The 22097-nt window shown below is 44.9% G+C and overlaps 1 protein-coding gene across 2 annotated transcripts in view; it reads right to left on the bottom strand.

Moving 5' to 3' along the window:
• RCAN1 (regulator of calcineurin 1) overlaps positions 1 to 22097 on the bottom strand; it is a 112628-nt gene that overhangs the window by 18764 nt on the left and 71767 nt on the right. Inside the window, exon 1 of one of the 2 annotated variants that reach the window (XM_075334998.1) lies at positions 3783 to 3945. The exons of the other annotated variant lie outside the window; for it this stretch is intronic. Coding sequence (XP_075191113.1) covers positions 3783 to 3869 — 87 coding nt within the window. The 5' untranslated portion in view covers positions 3870 to 3945. Of the gene's footprint in view, positions 1 to 3782; positions 3946 to 22097 lie in introns of those variants that run through there. 2 annotated transcript variants of the gene reach the window in all.

The following is a 22097-nucleotide window of genomic DNA, read 5'->3' as shown; positions in this document are numbered from 1 at the left end:
GCTCGGGTGCTCTGTACTCGTAACTAGTGATGAGCGGGCACTACCATGCTCAGGTGCTCAGTACTCGTAACTAGTGATGAGCGGGCACTACCATGCTCAGGTGCTCAGTACTCGTAACTAGTGATGAGCGGGCACTACCATGCTCAGGTGCTCAGTACTCGTACCTAGTGATGAGCGGGCACTACCATGCTCAGGTGCTCAGTACTCGTAACTAGTGATGAGCGGGCACTACCATGCTCGGGTGCTCAGTACTAGTAACTAGTGATGAGTGGGCACTACCATGCTCAGGTGCTCAGTACTAGTAACTAGTGATGAGCGGGCACTACCATGCTCAGGTGCTCAGTACTAGTAACTAGTGATGAGCGGGCACTACCATGCTCAGGTGCTCAGTACTGGTAACTAGTGATGAGCGGGCACTACCATGCTCGGGTGCTCAGTACTGGTAACTAGTGATGAGTGAGCACTACCATGCTCAGGTGCTCGATACTCGTAACTAGTGATGAGCGGGCACTACCATGCTCAGGTGCTCAGTACTCGTAACTAGTGATGAGCGGGCACTACCATGCTCAGGTGCTCAGTACTCGTAACTAGTGATGAGCGGGCACTACCATGCTCAGGTGCTCAGTACTTGTAACTAGTGATGAGCGGGCACTACCATGCTCGGGTGCTCTGTACTCGTAACTAGTGATGAGTGGGCACTACCATGCTCGGGTGCTCAGTACTCATACCTAGTGATGAGCGGGCACTACCATGCTCGAGTGCTCAGTACTCGTAACTAGTGATGAGCGAGCACTACCATGTTCGGGTGCTCAGTACTCGTAACTAGTGATGAGCGAGCACTACCATGCTCGGGTGCTCTGTACTCGTAACTAGTGATGAGCGCGCACTACCATGCTCGGGTGCTCTGTACTCGTACCTAGTGATGCGCGGGCACTACCATGCTCAGGTGCTCAGTACTTGTAACTAGTGATGCGTGGGCACTACCATGCTCGGGTGCTCTGTACTCGTACCTAGTGATGCGCGGGCACTACCATGCTCAGGTGCTCAGTACTTGTAACTAGTGATGAGCGGGCACTACCATGCTTGGATGCTCAGTACTGGTAACTAGTGATGAGCGGGCACTACCATGCTTGGATGCTCAGTACTCGTAACTAGTGATGAGCGAGCACTACCATGCTTGGATGCTCAGTACTTGTAACTAGTGATGAGCGGGCACTACCATGCTTGGATGCTCAGTACTGGTAACTAGTGATGAGTGGGCACTACCATGCTCGGGTGCTCAGTACTGGTAACTAGTGATGAGTGGGCACTACCATGCTCGGGTGCTCAGTACTCGTAACTGCTCACTCATCACTAATGAGAACATGTTGTGGTCCCTGATTTATGGATCCGCTGTCTCCCGCTCTGAACTCCAGAGTCATGGGCATGCTGCATAGAGACAGTGAAGTTGGGGTCAGGAGACCCGTGGCCAGTTCGGCCGTCGCTGTCTGAGTACTGATGTGTGAATCCGGACTTAGAGATATTACGTCACTTTTTTCGCACCAAAACAAAATTTTTCAAAAACTTCCTTAGAAAAAAAAAATGAATAAAAATGTTCCCCAAACTTCTAATATTAACAGCAAATTAGGTTTTTGAAGGAAATAAATCGAAAGAGTCTTTCAAGCATGTTTAAGTGATTTTTCAGGTGGTTTGTGGACTGGATCTGCTCCAAAAAAAATCCTCACAATGTACATTTCAGCAGAGTCATGGATTTAGCATATTGTGACCCCCAATGAACTGGGGGGTCCACACAAGCAGTGAATTACGACCGGTTACCCAATACTGTCTACATATTACACACAAGATCTCTACATCTGCTTGAAAACACTGCCAGGAATAACTGGACAAGCCACAGCCCCACGTGCATGTCCTGAATATCGTGCACTTCTATGCATCCACCAGTAGGGGGCAGTCAGTCGTCACATATTTTGCATTCCTTTGTACATGTACCTGGCTCGCTTTATGGCAGACGCATAGAAAGGCAATTGTTCAGAGGACGAAGAGCTTACAAAAATCTAAAAATTCCGGTTTACACCTCGGCTTGTGTAACATCAGACAAATCTCAAGGGTTACTATAAACAGTGTCTCGGTAGACAACCCCCTTAATCTAAAATAGGACCCCATGCAGATTTATTTTTCCTAACACTAGCAGAAAACAAAAAACAAAATACTATGGACAGGCCATTAGGGCAGTGCCACCACCCCAAGGTTCTTTGATCAAAAAGAGAGCGCCACAAATAACGCTTAGTTACAGTAAGTCCTGGGGAGTCACCGTAGATCTTTCTTCTAATGAGCGATATGATGAGGGTTGGTATATAGACATATATGAGGACTATATGTCAGAATTGGGAATATGGACATGCTCACCCTCATGTGACCACCCTTTTAATGACTGTTCTCGGACCTGACATTTTCATTTTTTGTTATGGTTTGGTTTCTCCTTTGTGATGCCATTCATTGCTGGCATTCGTCACCTTTAGCTGCATAGTAGCAAATACTCCAAAGACATTCTGATAGGGAATGTAGCTTATAAGCACTGATGGGGACAGCAATGCTGAAATTATGGATTGCTTTCTCCTTGGTGAAGCCATTCATTGAGGCATTTATCACCTTTAGCTGCATAGTAGCGAACACTCTGAAGACATCCTGATGGGGACAGCAATGATGATTTTTTGGATTGCTTTATCCTTGGTGATGCCATTCATTGCTGGCATTCGTCACCTTTTGCTACATAGTACCAAACACGCCAAAGATATCCTGATAGGGAATGTAGATTGTGAGCCCCGATGGGGACAGCAATGATGAATTTATGGTTTGCTTTCTCCTTGGTGATGCCATTCATTGTTGGCACTTGTCACCTTTAGCTGCATAGTAGCGTGTACTCCAAAGATATACTGATAGGGAATGTAGACTGTGAGCACTGATGGGGACAGGGATGAATACATCTGTTCTGTAAGGGGCTGTAGAATTAATGGCGCTATATAAATGAATAAATTAATAAAAAATATAGAAAAATATACTACTTGGTCCTTGGTCCGGTCTTTGTCCTGAGAGTCCCATAACCCATTTGCAGCTGCCCTACTGTTAAATCAAAAAATTGCTTTTTATCAAATTTAGCTGCACTTAATAAATTTGGAATGATCAAAAAAAAAAAAAAAAAAAAAACCCTAAAAAAAACTAAAAACGATCTTCCAGGAAGATAACCTAAGAATGGTGACATCTTTGCTGCAAGTACCCACAAGGGGCACCGTCAGACACCACCATATCCAGATGAAGATCTGGTAATCCAGCGTGAAATGTCCTGTTTTGTTGAATTAAAAGACTTACTGCAAATATATAATCGGAGTAAAAAAATGATTAATTCTAATGAATCAGTTTCAATAGAGCAGCGAGGTCGGCGATGTAACAAAAGGCCCATTAGGCCAAAAAGAAGCAGTCGGAAAGGGGTGCATCCTTGGCAAGAAAGGTTAGAGCAAGGAATCGCAAAAACCTTTACTAAAATTGGGACCAAATGAATAAAAGAGTTAAGGAGCAGTCAGGTCACCTCCTGGCTATAGGAAAGTTTGTCAGTATTGTAAGGCTACTTGATACTTTGAGGTTTAGGGAGTTTAAAAAGGTACAAAAGATCAATGAACGAGTCAGCACTGCTACATCTAACGATGCAAAAATGCAATTATTACAATACAAAAAAATAAAAGTAAAAAAAAAAATATATAAATAAAATTAATAATAGTTCCCCTTACCCGGACATCGCTCTGATAGAAGATGTCGTTCTCGGACACGCAGGCCACCAAGGAGGCAAAACTGTAGTTAAAGTTTCTGAAATGCATCTTGAGTGTTCGCTGAGGGCAGAGCGGAGAGGACTCTGAGGTTTGAGACCAAAGCAGGACACTTAAAGCAGCAGAGCCTCCACTCCAACTCCTCCCAGCCACACTCCACACACCAGAGCCTCCACTCCAACTCCTCCCAGCCACACTCCACACACCGGCTCCTCTGTATGGGGCAGCAAATTCCTGACTCCAAGTAACTGGGAAGAAGAAGCACCCGGCACAACTCGCTGGGAAGGTGACGGCAGCATTACTCACTTTCCCTATGCTAATTCACTTTTTTTTTTTTTTTGTTTCTGCTTTGCAGGATGGAAAAACAGCTGAGGTTTGCATAGCAGTTCCTTTATCAGGACCTGTCTACATAGTTTCCACAGCCAGTAATTCCATTCAACACTCAGGCTACATGCTCGCTCCACTTGAGCCTGTCTTAAGATGGAAAATGTTAATGCATGCAGCCCGGCTGGACACATGGCCATTATCTGAGAGGAGAAAAAAAACAAAAAACACGCTGCTGTTAGTAAATTAGGAGGCGTATTAATGTAACGGAGCCCGAGGACTGAAACGGAGGACGACGGGTATTAACTGCTTGTGAAACGTCAAAGGAACCGGCCACTTAACAGAATATTACAGTTTATATATAAATGTAATCTACATAAAACGATGAGTCACTGCATACGATTAGTGTATTATACTCCAGAGCTGCACTCACTATTCTGCTGGTGCAGTCACTGTGTACATACATTACATTACTGATCCTGTACTGATCCTGAGTTACCTCCTGTATTACACTCCAGAGCTGCACTCACTATTCTGCTGGTGCAGTCACTGTGTACATACATTACATTACTGATCCTGTACTGATCCTGAGTTACATCCTGTATTATACTCCAGAGCTGCACTCTCTATTCTGCTGGTGCAGTCACTGTGTACATACATTACATTACTGATCCTGTACTGATCCTGAGTTACATCCTGTATTATACTCCAGAGCTGCACTCTCTATTCTGCTGGTGCAGTCACTGTGTACATACATTACATTACTGACCCTGTACTGATCCCGAGTTACCTCCTGTATTATACTCCAGAGCTGCACTCTCTATTCTGCTGGTGCAGTCACTGTGTACATACATTACATTACTGATCCTGAGTTACATCCTGTATTATACTCCAGAGCTGCAATCACTATTCTGCTGGTGCAGTTACTGTGTACATACATTACATTACTGATCCTGTATTGATCCTGAGTTACCTCCTGTATTATACTCCAGAGCTGCACTCACTATTCTGCTGGTGCAGTCACTGTGTACATACATTACATTACTGATCCTGTATTGATCCTGAGTTACCTCCTGTATTATACTCCAGAGCTGCACTCACTATTCTGCTGGTGCAGTCACTGTGTACATACATTACATTACTGATCCTGAGTTACATCCTGTATTATACTCCAGAGCTGCAATCACTATTCTGCTGGTGCAGTTACTGTGTACATACATTACATTACTGATCCTGTATTGATCCTGAGTTACCTCCTGTATTATACTCCAGAGCTGCACTCACTATTCTGCTGGTGCAGTCACTGTGTACATACATTACATTACTGATCCTGTATTGATCCTGAGTTACCTCCTGTATTATACTCCACTACATATTATACTTGTGGGGCACCCGGGGAGATGTAATGGCAGCTGGATGTTAACCCCTCCGTGGGTAGGGATGGTTGCCCCGGGGCCCAGTGTCTCTGTGCAGGGGATGGTAATGGCAGGGGCCGGCACGTCCAGACGAACTAAGGGATGTTTGGTTACTCATAGTTGAATGAATCACACGAGTCTTTTGGTAAACCAAGGTGCTGGTGGCCGGCTGCCGCGGCCGGTTGTATTCTGGTCCCCCACCCGGGCTGGTGGTCGCAGTCTTTCCCTCTGCACTGTTTTTGTGTGGTGGTGGACTTCCCGGTGTGAAACACGGGAGTCTGCTCCCAACCTTGTATGTACCTGAGGAGCCGTGCCCGCTGACGCCGACCCGTGGGATCTTCTGGGCCTTGGTGGCTGCCCTATCCCTCTCTGTGGGTGGTGGTCTGCTTTTGGGACTTTGGTTGGGACAGGACCTATAATCCTGCTATCAATTGGTTAATTAGCAAGGCCGTTGGTTCCGGTCCTGGCTTCAGGGTCCAAGTACCCCCTCTGTGCACGGTTTCTGGGTCGGTTCTCCGGTGTCGGTACCGGCGGGCTACAACCCTGTCCCGGTCCACCTTGGATCTCCGGCTGCAGTCTTCCAGTCACCTGCCAACGGAGACCACCGTCTGCCACCTAGTCAAGGTACCAGGGCTCCAACCCTGGCACCGGACAAATTGAGCTTCTCTTCCGCTGGAGCTACACCTAGGCCCCAGCCTCCACTCCTGTCAATTTGAACTACAGACTTCAACTGTCAGGCTTGAACTCCAACTTGAACTACTGTGTTTCCCGCCCTGGGCTGTTTAGACCCCTAGGTGGGCGTTCCCTAACCGCTTGGTCCCACCCACTGGTGTGCCTGTCTTGCCCTGAGGGGGGTGACTAGGGTTTCAGGTCGGCTGTGTGTAACCCTGTGAGGGATGGTGTTCTGCGGGGGCCTATCTGTGACTACCTGGTGCTGCCAGGGCGTCACATTTGCACTGTTCGGACTGTGGACTGTGTGTTACGGTGTCCTTTAAGTGCATAATAGAAATATTGCAGAACTGAGTAGAAGGCAAGATGAGCTCCCCATTACTAATCGACACCTTCCTTTTTCCCATGCTAGTATACAGTCTTACAGTTATTGCTCCACCAATCCTCTCTCTCCTTCCCTATCCCTAAATCCTGACACCCAAACAAATATTTATCTCTCCTTCCCTCTTACCCCCTTTACCTGATCTGCTTAAAAACCACAGATCCCTCCTTTTAAAAACACAACCAGCCGTCCCCTCTCCGTCCCCACCACCTCCTCCCAGTATCCCAATCCTGGTTCTCAGCCCTTACCTTCTGTTATTTCTCATTTCTATCACCCTGCAGCTACTAGATATCCTCACAACCAATGGAGCCGCTTGACTCCCTTCCGGGCTCTACCGATGACCCCCACTCCAATGCTGACCCCTGCTCCATCATGGAACGCCCGTTCCATCTGTAATAAACCCTACGTCAGTCATTTACGGCCTCTTTACCTCTCGCAATCTATCCTTCCTGGACCTCACAAAAATATGGCCGACAGCCTCAGATATGTTCTGATGGTCTTCACCCACACTCCTTGTCCTGGCAATTATCATAGTGGAGGAAGATATTTCCAGCTCGTTTCTGACAGCTGCACCTCCAGCCCAATCCCACCTCTACCTTCCCTTCTTCCTTCAAGGTGCCCTCTGCCTGTGTCCGCCCTCCCTCCACCCTCTGATATATTCTCCCCTGCTGTGGGGTGTTATGGTGGCCTTCACATCACCCATAGTTCTCGTCCTGGCAATTATCATGGTGGATGATATTTGTTTCTGACAGCTGCACCTCCAGCCCAATCCCACCTCTACCTTCCCTTCCTCTTCCTTCGAGGTGCCCTCTGCCTGTGTCCACCCTCCCTCCACCCTCTGATATATTCTCCCCTGCTGTGGAGTGTTATGGTGGCCTTCACATCACCCATAGTTCTCGTCCTGGCAATTATGGTGGAGGATATTAGTTACTGACAGCTGCACCTCCAGCCCAATCCCACCTCTACCTTCCCTTCCTCTTCCTTCCTTCGAGGTGCCTTCTGCCCATATCCACTCTCCCTCCACCCGTCACCCTCTGACACGTGTGTGTCCATCATACGACCAAGACAATGATGAGAACAGCAAGGAGATTATAAAGACAATATAATAAAAAAAAAAAAATTGTAGAATCTCAACCGGTACACGAGGGATGGATCATCTTCTGAAGAGGAAACGAGGGTTGAAGGCCTGGTCTCCCCGGGAAAGGAAACAAGCGTTGAATTATTGACCACAGGTTACTAATGCATGTGCTGCGAGGACACTCGAGGAAATATTAATGCTCCGAGGGAAAATATGTTCTACCAGCAAAAAGTAATTACAGCTGTATACCGCCATGACCGCTCCTAGCCGAAGATTAACCACTTCCATCACTGCAATCCCAACAAACAGATTTCATAGCCCGTAAATGTACAACCGAGCATCTATACCATAGATCTTTGTGAGCTTTATTGAGGATTTCTGGTTTGTTTTCACACCCATGCTAATTGGAAACCATCAACAAGCTGCTGTGGTCACCGGGGAAATTTGTGACCGGTCATGAATTTCTCCTGCCATTGACATTCATGGCAGCTATTCACATGCTCATAAACCTCTACGACATCGATTGCTTAGGAAAGTTACCTAGAAAGATAGGAATGGTAAAAACCCCAAAAAACTGCATCTCCAACTGGAACATGGCAAGTGTGAACAGGTGTCAACTACAATAACTATTGGAAACAGAAACAAAAGAATACAGCAACACGCTAAACCGAAACAAAAGAATACAGCAGCATGCTAAACAGAAACAAAAGAATACAGCAGCATGCTAAACAGAAACAATAGAATACAGCAGCATGCTAAACAGAAACAATAGAATACAGCAGCATGCTAAACAGAAACAAAAGAATACAGCAGCATGCTAAACAGAAACAATAGAATACAGCAGCATGCTAAACAGAAACAATAGAATACAGCAGCATGCTAAACAGAAACAATAGAATACAGCAGCATGCTAAACAGAAACAATAGAATACAGCAGCATGCTAAACACAAACAATAGAATACAGCAGCATGCTAAACAGAAACAATAGAATACAGCAGCATGCTAAACACAAACAATAGAATACAGCAGCATGCTAAACAGAAACAATAGAATACAGCAGCATGCTAAACAAAAGAATACAGCAGCACGCTAAACAGAAACAATAGAATACAGCAGCATGCTAAACAGAAACAATAGAATACAGCAGCATGCTAAACAGAAACAAAAGAATACAGCAGCATGCTAAACAGAAACAATAGAATACAGCAGCATGCTAAACAGAAACAATAGAATACAGCAGCATGCTAAACAGAAACAATAGAATACAGCAGCATGCTAACCACAAACAATAGAATACAGCAGCATGCTAAACAGAAACAATAGAATACAGCAGCATGCTAAACAGAAACAATAGAATACAGCAGCATGCTAAACAGAAACAAAAGAATACAGCAGCATGCTAAACAGAAACAATAGAATTCAGCAGCATGCTAAACAAAAGAATACAGCAGCATGCTAAACAGAAACAATAGAATACAGCAGCATGCTAAACAGAAACAATAGAATACAGCAGCATGCTAAACAGAAACAATAGAATACAGCAGCATGCTAAACAGAAACAATAGAATACAGCAGCATGCTAAACACAAACAATAGAATACAGCAGCATGCTAAACAGAAACAATAGAATACAGCAGCATGCTAAACACAAACAATAGAATACAGCAGCATGCTAAACAGAAACAATAGAATACAGCAGCATGCTAAACAAAAGAATACAGCAGCACGCTAAACAGAAACAATAGAATACAGCAGCATGCTAAACAGAAACAATAGAATACAGCAGCATGCTAAACAGAAACAATAGAATACAGCAGCATGCTAAACAGAAACAATAGAATACAGCAGCATGCTAAACAGAAACAATAGAATACAGCAGCATGCTAAACACAAACAATAGAATACAGCAGCATGCTAAACAGAAACAATAGAATACAGCAGCATGCTAAACACAAACAATAGAATACAGCAGCATGCTAACCACAAACAATAGAATACAGCAGCATGCTAAACAGAAACAATAGAATACAGCAGCATGCTAAACAAAAGAATACAGCAGCACGCTAAACAGAAACAATAGAATACAGCAGCATGCTAAACAGAAACAATAGAATACAGCAGCATGCTAAACAGAAACAAAAGAATACAGCAGCATGCTAAACAGAAACAATAGAATACAGCAGCATGCTAAACAGAAACAATAGAATACAGCAGCATGCTAAACAGAAACAATAGAATACAGCAGCATGCTAACCACAAACAATAGAATACAGCAGCATGCTAAACAGAAACAATAGAATACAGCAGCATGCTAAACAGAAACAATAGAATACAGCAGCATGCTAAACAGAAACAAAAGAATACAGCAGCATGCTAAACAGAAACAATAGAATTCAGCAGCATGCTAAACAAAAGAATACAGCAGCATGCTAAACAGAAACAATAGAATACAGCAGCATGCTAAACAGAAACAAAAGAATAAAGCAACATGCTAAACAAACAAAAGAATACAGCAGAATGCTAAACAAAAGAATACAGCAGCATGCTAAACAGAAACAATAGAATACAGCAACATGCTAAACAGAAACAATAGAATACAGCAGCATGCTAAACAAAAGAATACAGCAGCATGCTAAACAGAAACAATAGAATTCAGCAGCATGCTAAACAGAAACAATACAGCAGCATGCTAAACAGAAACAAAAGAATAAAGCAGCATGCTAAACAGAAACAATAGAATACAGCAGCATGCTAAACAGAAACAAAAGAATAAAGCAGCATGCTAAACAAAATACAGCAGCATGCTAAACAGAAACAAAAGAATAAAGCAGCATGCTAAACAAAAGAATACAGCAGCATGCTAAACAGAAACAAAAGAATAAAGCAGCATGCTAAACAGAAACAAAAGAATAAAGCAGCATGCTAAACAAAATACAGCAGCATGCTAAACAGAAACAAAAGAATAAAGCAGCATGCTAAACAAAAGAATACAGCAGCATGCTAAACAGAAACAAAAGAATAAAGCAGCATGCTAAACAGAAACAAAAGAATAAAGCAGCATGCTAAACAAAATACAGCAGCATGCTAAACAGAAACAAAAGAATAAAGCAGCATGCTAAACAAAAGAATACAGCAGCATGCTAAACAGAAACAAAAGAATACAGCAGCATGCTAAACAAAATAATACAGCAGCATGCTAAACAGAAAAAAAAAGAATACCGCAGCATACTAAACAAAAGAAAACAGCAGCATGCTAAACATAAGAATACAGCAGCACGCTAAACAAAAACAAAAAAGCACTTATAGCAGCACGCTAAGCACCAAGATATATGCAAACAAAATATATGAAATGTAAACGGCATTAATGCCAAATGGAATATGCTTAGAAAAATGAAGGTACTTAGCTCATAAAATGGCCAATTCATGTGAGCCCATCATCTGTGGCAAGGATACCTTTCTTTGATGGGACCCCATCCTAATCCATCATAATTTTTTTTAAAGATGGGAATGGTACAGGACTAATGCTGTTGCGGACTCAAGGAAAGCTAAGATACAACCACTCTGAAAATGGCAGCCAAATTGGTTCTCACAATAAAGATACAGTTGACAAAACGTTTTTGATTTGAGAAAAGAAAATAAAATATAAAAATTCATTAGGAAATAAATAAAGTTACTTAGGCAGACCCTGCTGACCCTTCCAATGATGACGTCCCATCCGTCATCACTAAGTTACTGATAGATGGGACATAAACAACTCCGAGACCACTGGGTTCCACCAGACATGATGGAGTGTCGGGAACATAACGGCCAAGTAATGGTTAATTCTATATTTTAGCCCATTCCCTATGTGAGCAAATTTTGTAAAATCAAGGGGCAAGTTTAGCATATTAGATATGTTCCAGTAAGAGGTACAGGACACTTCTCTTAAATCATCATGAGAAGATCCTAAAGATCTATGGGCACAAACATTGGTGGAACATCAGCCTTACATTTACCAACAGTTTTCAATATTTCGAAATCTGTAGTGAAGGAATAGTTTGTGATACCTCCATGGCCCTGGTGCCCCCCAAGTTGAATTACAGGGGGTGTAGAGGTAGCAGCTGCACCAGGCTTGGGAACTTGAAGTTAGGACCCTCCAATAAATAATGACACCAGTAATATAAAAAGGCACGTGGTAGGTACAAACAGGACCGGCCATTAGGCAACAGAGTGCAGTGCGCTCTACTTCACTTTTGATTTGGACTATATTTTTTTTTTATCGGTATGAGCTGTAGTTTTATTTGTATAATTTGACGATCCCTGCAATTCTTAAATCTTTTTTTTAGCTATTCTGCCTTTTTTTTTTACAATTTCAGTAAGATTTAATAACTTCAGACAGTTACACGTGCGGCAAGAAAAAATATGCAAACCTCTTTACATGCCAGTATCACAATTCAGAAAGGCATCAAAGGAAATAAACAAAAATGATCAGAGTTGGCTCCTATACCAGCAGTTAAGATTCCGATGTAGGCTGTGTAATACAGCCAGCAGCTGCATTCAATGGAACATGCCCAGCTGCATACATATGCAATGTATTCAAGTGGAATTTGTATGGATTTGCCAGGTGCTGTTCCCCAGGTGGGAATCAGATTTTGCACAACAAAATATTTCCTATCATGATTTTACCTTTCCATAAATAGGAAATATGATACGATCTATGTATTGTCATACATCTGCCCAATATTAATTTGGAGCTCATTGGGAGGCCTCATAAATAGGAAAAATATGCTTGTTCTTCCTCTTGTGATTGTGATGCTGAAAATGTACCTCCCACAAATATCAGATCAATACAAACCCTAATATTCAGCAATGACTACTAGTGCCCAAGTGTCTAAAGGCCCAGTCACACACAACGACTTACCAGCGATCCCGACAACGATACGACCTGATAAAGGATCACTGGTAAGTCGCTGGGAGGTCACTGGTAATGTCACACAGTCAGATCTTACCAATGACGCAGCAACGATGAGCGACCTGTATAACGATCTCGGTGGCGGTGGGACCCTGTTAGGAGGTCGTTGGTAGCCGTCAAACACAGTGATGCATCCTGCCCAGCAGGACATCGCCTTTGAAGAAAATGGTCTGGACCATTTGGCAACGACTAGAGATCTCACAGCAGGGGCCTGATCGCTGGTAGGTGTCACACATAACGAGATCGCTGGCGAGATCGTTGCTACGTCACAGAAACTGTGACTCAGCAACGATCTCGTTAGCGATCTCGTTGTGTGTGACGGTGCCTTAAGACTGATGCATTGATGAGAGAAAGCGTATTTAGTTGGGAAGGTAGTTCTCCTCCTCTGCGTAAACGAATCTCAGACTTGCTGGCTTTTCCCAAGCATTCTTCTGCTGTAATTACCTGTCCACACCAGGGGGTCCAAGCTGAACATGGAGCCAGAGATTACATTATAAGCTCTCATTCAACCTCAGTTATAATTAGTTTCTTTCCACCTAGCTATACTTAATCCCATATATTCAGTGTGGGGGTAGATATGTCCTCTCTAGAGACCAGAGAGATTTCTTATGAATTTTACAATTTCTCTATAACAGACACTGTGCACAGTACATAATATAAGACCTTGCTTTGATGTCCAAGGGGCTACACAATTCGAAGAAACCTCAGATCCGCTGTTTTCTCACCAAAAAAGCTTTGGTTTTACATTTAGTATGGGACTTACTGGTCTCTTTGGTTTCATAACCGGAAAGATTTTCTTATCCAGCCCTTCCAGTAGGAGTTGTTTCCCATCTTTGAAATGGAAATTTTAGGAAGGACAGGTTAAGCCGGTTTTCTTTTCACATCATTGATCAGTGGTTATGGCCTTTCGGGTTTGTATTAACATTAGTAGCAGCGGACCTACTGTGTCTGCAGGGATTCTGGTTGTTGGGTCTGTGGTGGGCAAGGAGCACCTAGAATTCCAAAATCTATATTGTAAAGGTGGTTCTGATGGCTACAATTCTGTGGCAGCCCGGGGCTTGCCCCATGGAGCACAGCCGTGGTGACCTTTACGTTGCGATGGATATTTGGAAGCGGCCGTCTCTTATCAGTTGGTGCTCGATGGCGGCCACCCAGTGAGTAAATATACAGTCAGACCTGTCCTCCTACGGGGATATTCCCGGGCAACGTGCAGGAAATACAAAATACTAAGAAATCCAAGGAATCGGAGCACCATCTATAAATATTGCCAGGAACAGCCAGCACTAGGAAAAAAAAGAAAAAAACAAAAGCCAATTTGACAATGGAAAAAACGATAAATTCTGTGTTTTTTGGAGCCACAAAAAAAAGTGTATGTTTCCCAGGGATATATAGGATATATAGCACTGTATAGCTATGTAGTTTTTATGCATGTGTGAATATACATTATATCATCTATAGGGGGCGAGGTGTTGCGGCAGTACATCTGTAGGGGGTCTCTATTGCTATGGCTGTACATCTGTAGGGGGTCTCTATTGCTATGGCTGTACATCTGTCGGGGCCCTAGTGTTGCGGCAGTACTTCTGTATGGGGTCTCTGGTATTATGGCTGTATATCTCTAGGGGTCTCTGGTGTGGTAGCAGTACATCTGTAGGGGGTCTCTGGTGCTATGGCTGTACATCTGTAGGGGGTCTCTGGTGCTATGGCTGTACATCTGTAGGGGGTCTCTGGTGCTATGGCTGTACATCTGTAGGGGGTCTCTGGTGCTATGGCTGTACATCTGTAGGGGGTCTCTGGTGCTATGTACATCTGTAGGGGGTCTCTTGTGCTATGGCTGTACATCTGTAGGGGGTCTCTGGTGCTATGGCTGTACATCTTTAGGGGGTCTCTGGTGCTATGGCTGTACATCTGTAGGGGGTCTCTGGTGCTATGTTTGTACATCTGTAGGGGGTCTCTGGTGCTATGGCTGTACATCTGTAGGGGGTCTCTGGTGCTATGGCTGTACATCTGTAGGGGGTCTTTGGTGTAGCATCAGTACATCTGTCGGGGCCCTAGTGTTGCGGCAGTACCTCTGTAGGGGATCTCTGGTGTTGCGGCAGTACATCTGTAGGGGGTCTCTGGCATTATGGCTGTATATCTATAGGGGTCTCTTGTGTGGTAGCAGTACATCTGTAGGGGGTCTCTGGTGCTATGGTTGTACATCTGTAGGGGGTTTCTGGTATTATGGCAGTAACTATGTGGGGGTCACGGTGTAGCAGTGGTAAATCTGTAGGGGCTTTTCCACCATAGGTAATAATGACATATGGTTAGGCTTTATGATCCCACAATGATTGCAGGGGTTTAGCTATTAGGACTCCCATCAATCCAATGAGCAAAGAGGCTTCAGAGCGGCATTTGTCATCAGAATTTGCACTTGCCCATAATAACCAATCAGCATCCAGCTATCATTGCTTAACCTAACCTGATTGGTTGCCACAGGCACCTGCTTTTCTTTTCCCCTGCGCCAATTCTGATGAATCTCACCCATTAATCCTGATCTGGAGACAGACGCTCTGCACTGAAGAGACAGCGCGGACTCCGAGTACGAGAAAAGCAAACAGAAGAAGGCGGCCATGAGCGGGCGATTCCCCGAAATAAGAGGACAACATTTCACTAGATTTTGTTTCTCCATAAATAAATAGTGCAGTATCTTACAAGAGCAATACCAGAACATTAGTGAGAACGTCATGTGTATCGAGCTTCTGAACTTAATGGCAAATTACAAATGAATGGTTAATATATCATCCACATAAGAGAAAGTCCCGAAAAGAGCTGGAGAATAAAGATGCTGTACACACAAGACACCGTGAGGCCGAGACACCTCAAATGAAGTTCCTGGAGGAGGAAATCGCAAGAACACACAAAATAAAGGTCAACTAACCCAAAAATGGTGGTATGCCCATAGGCTGCAGATGGCCAATGATCAGGGCAGGCTTTAAAGGGGTTATGAGCTGAGCTTTCAGAAAAATGGGGCCCACATAGCCCTCCATACAGAATAATGGGCCCCACATATCCCCTCCATACAGAATAATGGGCCCCACATAGCCCTCCATACAGAATAATGGGCCCCACATATCCCCTCCATACAGAATAATGGGCCCCACATAGCCCTCCATACAGAATAATGGGCCCCACATATCCCCTCCATACAGAATAATGGGCCCCACATAGCCCTCCATACAGAATAATGGGCCCCACATAGCCCTCCATACAGAATAATGGGCCCCACATAGCCCTCCATACAGAATAATGGGCCCCACATAGCCCCTCCATACAGAATAATGGGCCCCACATAGCCCTCCATACAGAATAATGGGCCCCACATATGCCCTCCATACAGAATAATGGGCCCCACATAGCCCTCCATACAGAATAATGGGCCCCACATAGCCCTCCATACAGAATAATGGGCCCCACATAGCCCTCCATACAGAATAATGGGCCCCACATAGCCCTCCATACAGAATAATGGGCCCCACATAGCCCTCCATACAGAATAATGGGCCCCACATAGCCCTCCATACAAAATAATGGGCCCCACATAGCCCTCCATACAGAATAATGGGCCCCACATAGCCCTCCATACAGAATAATGGGCCCCACATAGCCCTCCATACAGAATGGGGCCCACATAGCCCTCCATACAGAATAATGGGGCCCACATAGCCCTCCATACAGAATAATGGCCCCACATAGCCCTCCATACAGAATAATGGCCCCCACATATCCCTCCATACAGAATAATGGGCCCCACATAGCCCTCCATACAGAATAATGGCCCCCACATATCCCTCCATACAGAATAATGGGCCCCACATATCCCTCCATACAGAATAATGGCCCCCACATAGCCCTCCATACAGAATAATGGGCACCACATATCCCTCCATACAGAATAATGGGCCCCACATAGCCCTCCATACAGAATAATGGGCCCCACATAGCCCTCTATACAGAATAATGGCCCCACATAGCCCTCCATACAGAATAATGGGCCCCACATATCCCCTCCATACAGAATAATGGGCCCCACATAGCCCTCCATACAGAATAATGGGCCCCACATAGCCCTCCATACAGAATAATGGGCCCCACATAGCCCTCCATACAGAATAATGGGCCCCACATATCCCCTCCATACAGAATAATGGGCCCCACATATCCCCTCCATACAGAATAATGGGCCCCACATATCCCCTCCATACAGAATAATGGGCCCCACATAGCCCTCCATACAGAATAATGGGCCCCACATAGCCCTCCATACAGAATAATGGGCCCCACATAGCCCTCCATACAGAATAATGGGCCCCACATAGCCCTCCATACAGAATAATGGGCCCCACATAGCCCTCCATACAGAATAATGGGCCCCACATAGCTCTCCATACAGAATAATGGGCCCCACATAGCCCTCCATACAGAATAATGGGCCCCACATAGCCCTCCATACAGAATAATGGGCCCCACATAGCCCTCCATACAGAATAATGGGCCCCACATAGCCCTCCATACAGAATAATGGGCCCCACATAGCCCTCCATACAGAATAATGGGCCCCACATAGCCCTCCATACAGAATAATGGGCCCCACATAGCCCTCCATACAGAATAATGGGCCCCACATAGCCCTCCATACAGAATAATGGGCCCCACATAGCCCTCCATACAGAATAATGGGCCCCACATAGCCCTCCATACAGAATAATGGGCCCCACATAGCCCTCCATACAAAATAATGGGCCCCACATAGCCCTCCATACAGAATAATGGGCCCCACATAGCCCTCCATACAGAATAATGGGCCCCACATAGCCCTCCATACAGAATGGGGCCCACATAGCCCTCCATACAGAATAATGGGGCCCACATAGCCCTCCATACAGAATAATGGCCCCACATAGCCCTCCATACAGAATAATGGCCCCCACATATCCCTCCATACAGAATAATGGGCCCCACATAGCCCTCCATACAGAATAATGGCCCCCACATAGCCCTCCATACAGAATAATGGCCCCCACATATCCCTCCATACAGAATAATGGGCCCCACATATCCCTCCATACAGAATAATGGCCCCCACATAGCCCTCCATACAGAATAATGGGCACCACATATCCCTCCATACAGAATAATGGGCCCCACATAGCCCTCCATACAGAATAATGGGCCCCACATAGCCCTCTATACAGAATAATGGCCCCACATAGCCCTCCATACAGAATAATGGGCCCCACATGCCCGGGGCCAATTGGACTGGTTCAATTAGAAAAATCTTAGGAAAACATGATTGAGTTCACCATTGACTTCCATTATACTTGGTAAACAAGTCACGCTCATCTGAGCATCCAATGAGCACCGAGCATGGTAGTGCCCACTCATCACTAGTTACTTTATATATGAAGCTGCTATTTGGTCACTATATGGTGATCAGCACTGTTTGGTGGCACGGTGTAGTATAGTTCTTTTGCAGTCAATGGGAGTGGACAGCACTGTATACCACAGCTATTTAATTCCTTAACAATGGATATATATTATATACACACACACACATACATACACATACACACATACATATACATATATGTTTATTTATTTTTTTTTCATTATTTTATTTAATTTTTACTACCTCTCCCACCAATCCCCCCAAGAGCCATAGACATTTCTATTTCTCCATCTACATTGCTGTACTGGGGCTTGTTTTTTTATTTTTGTGGGATGAGTTGTAGTTTGGGAAAACCGCTTTCATTTTACCGTACGATGTAGAAATAATTCCAAGTATAGCAAAGGGAAATTATTTTTATGGTGTTCAATCTGCAACAAAAATGACCTGGCACCAGGATTCTTCATTTCGGTATAATTATGGCAATGACAAATATTTTCTTTGTTTTACTGGTTGTAAAAAAATTCAGAAGCTTATAAAAAATAAAATATTAAATGTGGTTTGTGTCACTATTTTTAGAACTTTTCTATTTTTCCATCCATGGAACTGTGTGAGGTCTTTTTTTTTTTTGCATCTGTTTTATTGGTACCATTTTGGTGTTCATACAAAATTGTGTTCACTTTTTACTCCTTTTCTGTTATATGGGGCCCATTATTCTGTATGGGGGGCTATGTGGGGCCCATTATTCTGTATGGGGGGCTATGTGGGGCCCATTATTCTGTATGGAGGGCTATGTGGGGCCATTATTATGTATGGAGGGCTATGTGGGTCCATTATTCTGTATGGAGGACTATGTGGGGCCCATTCTGTATGGAGAACTATGTGGGGTCCATTATTCTGTATGGAGGGCTATGTGGGGCACATTATTCTGTATGGAGGGCTATGTGGTGCCATTATTCTGTATGGAGAGCTATGTGGGTCCATTATTCTGTATGGAGGACTATGTGGGGCCCATTCTGTATGGAGGGCTATGTGGGGCCATTATTCTGTATGGAGGGCTATGTGGGGCCATTATTCTGTATGGAGGCCTATGTGGGGCCCATTCTGTATGGAGGGCTATGTGGGGCCATTATTCTGTATGGAGGGCTATGTGGGGCCATTATTCTGTATGGAGGGCTATGTGGGGCCCATTATTCTGTATGGAGGGCTATGTGGGCCCATTATTCTGTATGGAGGACTATGTGGGGCCATTATTCTGTATAGAGGGCTATGTGGGGCCCATTATTCTGTATGGAGGGTTATGTGGGGTCCATTATTCTGTATGGAGGGCTATGTGGGGCCCATTATTCTGTATGGAGGGCTATGTGGGGCCATTATTCTGTATGGAGAGCTATGTGGGGCCCATTATTCTGTATGGAGGGCTATGTGGGGCCATTATTCTGTACGGAGGGCTATGTGGGGCCCATTATTCTGTATGGAGGGCTATGTGGGGCCCATTATTCTGTATGGAGGGTTATGTGGGGTCCATTATTCTGTATGGAGGGCTATGTGGGGCCCATTATTCTGTATGGAGGACTATGTGGGGCCATTATTCTGTATGGAGAGCTATGTGGGGCCCATTATTCTGTATGGAGGGCTATGTGGGGCCATTATTCTGTATGGAGGACTATGTGGGGCCATTATTCTGTATGGAGGGCTATGTGGGGCCCATTCTGTATGGAGGGCTATGTGGAGCCCATTATTCTGTATGGAGGGTTATGTGGGGTCCATTATTCTGTATGGAGGGCTATGTGGGGCCCATTATTCTGTATGGAGGACTATGTGGGGCCCATTATTCTGTATGGAGAGCTATGTGGGGCCCATTATTCTGTATGGAGGGCTATGTGGGGCCCATTATTCTGTATGGAGGGCTATGTGGGGCCCATTATTCTGTATGGAGGGTTATGTGGGGCCCATTATTCTGTATGGAGGGCTATGTGGGGCCATTATTCTGTATGGAGGGCTATGTGGGGCCCATTATTCTGTATGGAGGGCTATGTGGGGCCCATTATTCTGTATGGAGGGCTATGTGGGGCCATTATTCTGTATGGAGGGCTATGTGGGGCCCATTATTCTGTATGGAGGGCTATGTGGGGCCCATTATTCTGTATGGAGAGCTATGTGGGGCCATTATTCTGTATGGAGGGCTATGTGGGGTCCATTATTCTGTATGGAGGGCTATGTGGGGCTCATTATTCTGTATGGAGGGCTATGTGGGGGCCATTATTCTGTATGGAGGGCTATGTGGGGCCATTATTCTGTATGGAGGGCTATGTGGGGCCCATTATTCTGTATGGAGGACTATGTGGGGCCCATTATTCTGTATGGAGGGCTATGTGGGGCCCATTATTCTGTATGGAGGACTATGTGGGGCCATTATTCTGTATGGAGGGCTATGTGGGGCCCATTATTCTACATGGAGGACTATGTGGGGCCCATTATTCTGTATGGAGGACTATGTGGGGCCCATTATTCTGTATGGAGGGTTATGTGGGGCCATTATTCTGTATGGGGGGCTATGTGGGGCCCATTATTCTGTATGGAGAGTTATGTGGGGCCCATTATTCTGTATGGAGGACTATGTGTGGCCCATTCTGTATGGAGGGCTATGTGGGGCCCATTATTCTGTATGGAGGGCTATGTGGACCCCATTATTCTGTATGGAGGGTTATGTGGGGCCCATTATTCTGAATGGAGGGCTATGTGGGGCCCATTATTCTGTATTGAGGGCTATGTGGGGCCCATTATTCTGTATGGAGGACTATGTGGTGCCCATTATTCTGTATGGAGGGCTATGTGGGGCCATTATTCTGTATGAAGGACTATGTGGGGCCATTATTCTATATGGAGGGCTATGTGGAGCCATTATTCTGTATGGAGGGCTATGTGGGGCCCATTATTCTGTATGGAGGGCTATGTGGGGTCCATTATTATGTATGGAGGGCTATGTGGGGTCCATTATTCTGTATGGAGGGCTATGTGGGGCCCATTATTCTGTATGGAGGGCTATGTGGGGCCCATTATTCTGTATGGAGGGCTATGTGGGGTCCATTATTATGTATGGAGGGCTATGTGGGGCCCATTATTCTGTATGGAGGGCTATGTGGGGTCCATTATTCTGTATGGAGGGCTATGTGGGGCCCATTATTCTGTATGGAGGGCTATGTGAGGTCTATTATACTGTTATCTTTTGTGGGGGCAATCCCTACAATACCTCTGCAGTCATTATAGCTGTGTTCCCAATTCATATAAAAGTTTCCCTAAACCGGACACTGCTGTAATCACGGCTTGAGAAGGGCACTGTCATTCTTGGGTAAATATTTGTGTACTCGAGTCCGGGATCAAGCTGTGACAAGTTACTTTCTGTAGTGGATGAAATTACATCTGTTTGTGAACCCAACGCCTGACTTATTACAAAACTCTGTTGGAACTTTTAAAGAGCGGCGGCGGCGGCCTACACGTGAGGGCAGCAAAAGTGCGGCCAGACTTGCTTTAAAGGCATTGGACCCAGTTTATATATAAACTGCAAAAAACAACAACACGTAAAAGAGCTGAGGTAATTTGCTGACACCTTGTTCGGGTATTTCTTGCTCCGGTAAACTCTGATGAAACATCCAGGAGAGAGGAGACCATCAAAAAAAAAAGGAACGCAAAGAAAATTTGGCAAATTTAGAGCGTTGCAGAAGCCTCAGAGAATGCAAGGCTGCCTTAAAGGGAACCTGTCACCAGATTTGAGGCCTATAAGCTGCGGCCACCACCAGTGAGCCCTTATATACAGCATGTTAGAATGCTGTATATAAGAAACCAGGCCGCTGTGTAGAACGTAAAAATCACTTTATAATACTCACCTAAACGGTCGCTGCGGTGGAGTTGGGTTATATGTGCGTCTCCGTTGTCCGGTACCGGTGCCTCCTCTTTCGGCCATCTTTGTCCTCATTCTGAAGCCTGGGTGCATGACGTGTCCCATGTCATACACATTCGCCAGTCAAGCACAGGCG

This window comes from Anomaloglossus baeobatrachus, chromosome 2 (assembly GCF_048569485.1).
Source record: "Anomaloglossus baeobatrachus isolate aAnoBae1 chromosome 2, aAnoBae1.hap1, whole genome shotgun sequence".
NCBI classification, from domain to species: Eukaryota; Metazoa; Chordata; class Amphibia; order Anura; family Aromobatidae; genus Anomaloglossus; species Anomaloglossus baeobatrachus.
Note: the sequence above shows the minus strand (reverse complement) of the source record. Positions and strands in the feature narration are given on the sequence as shown.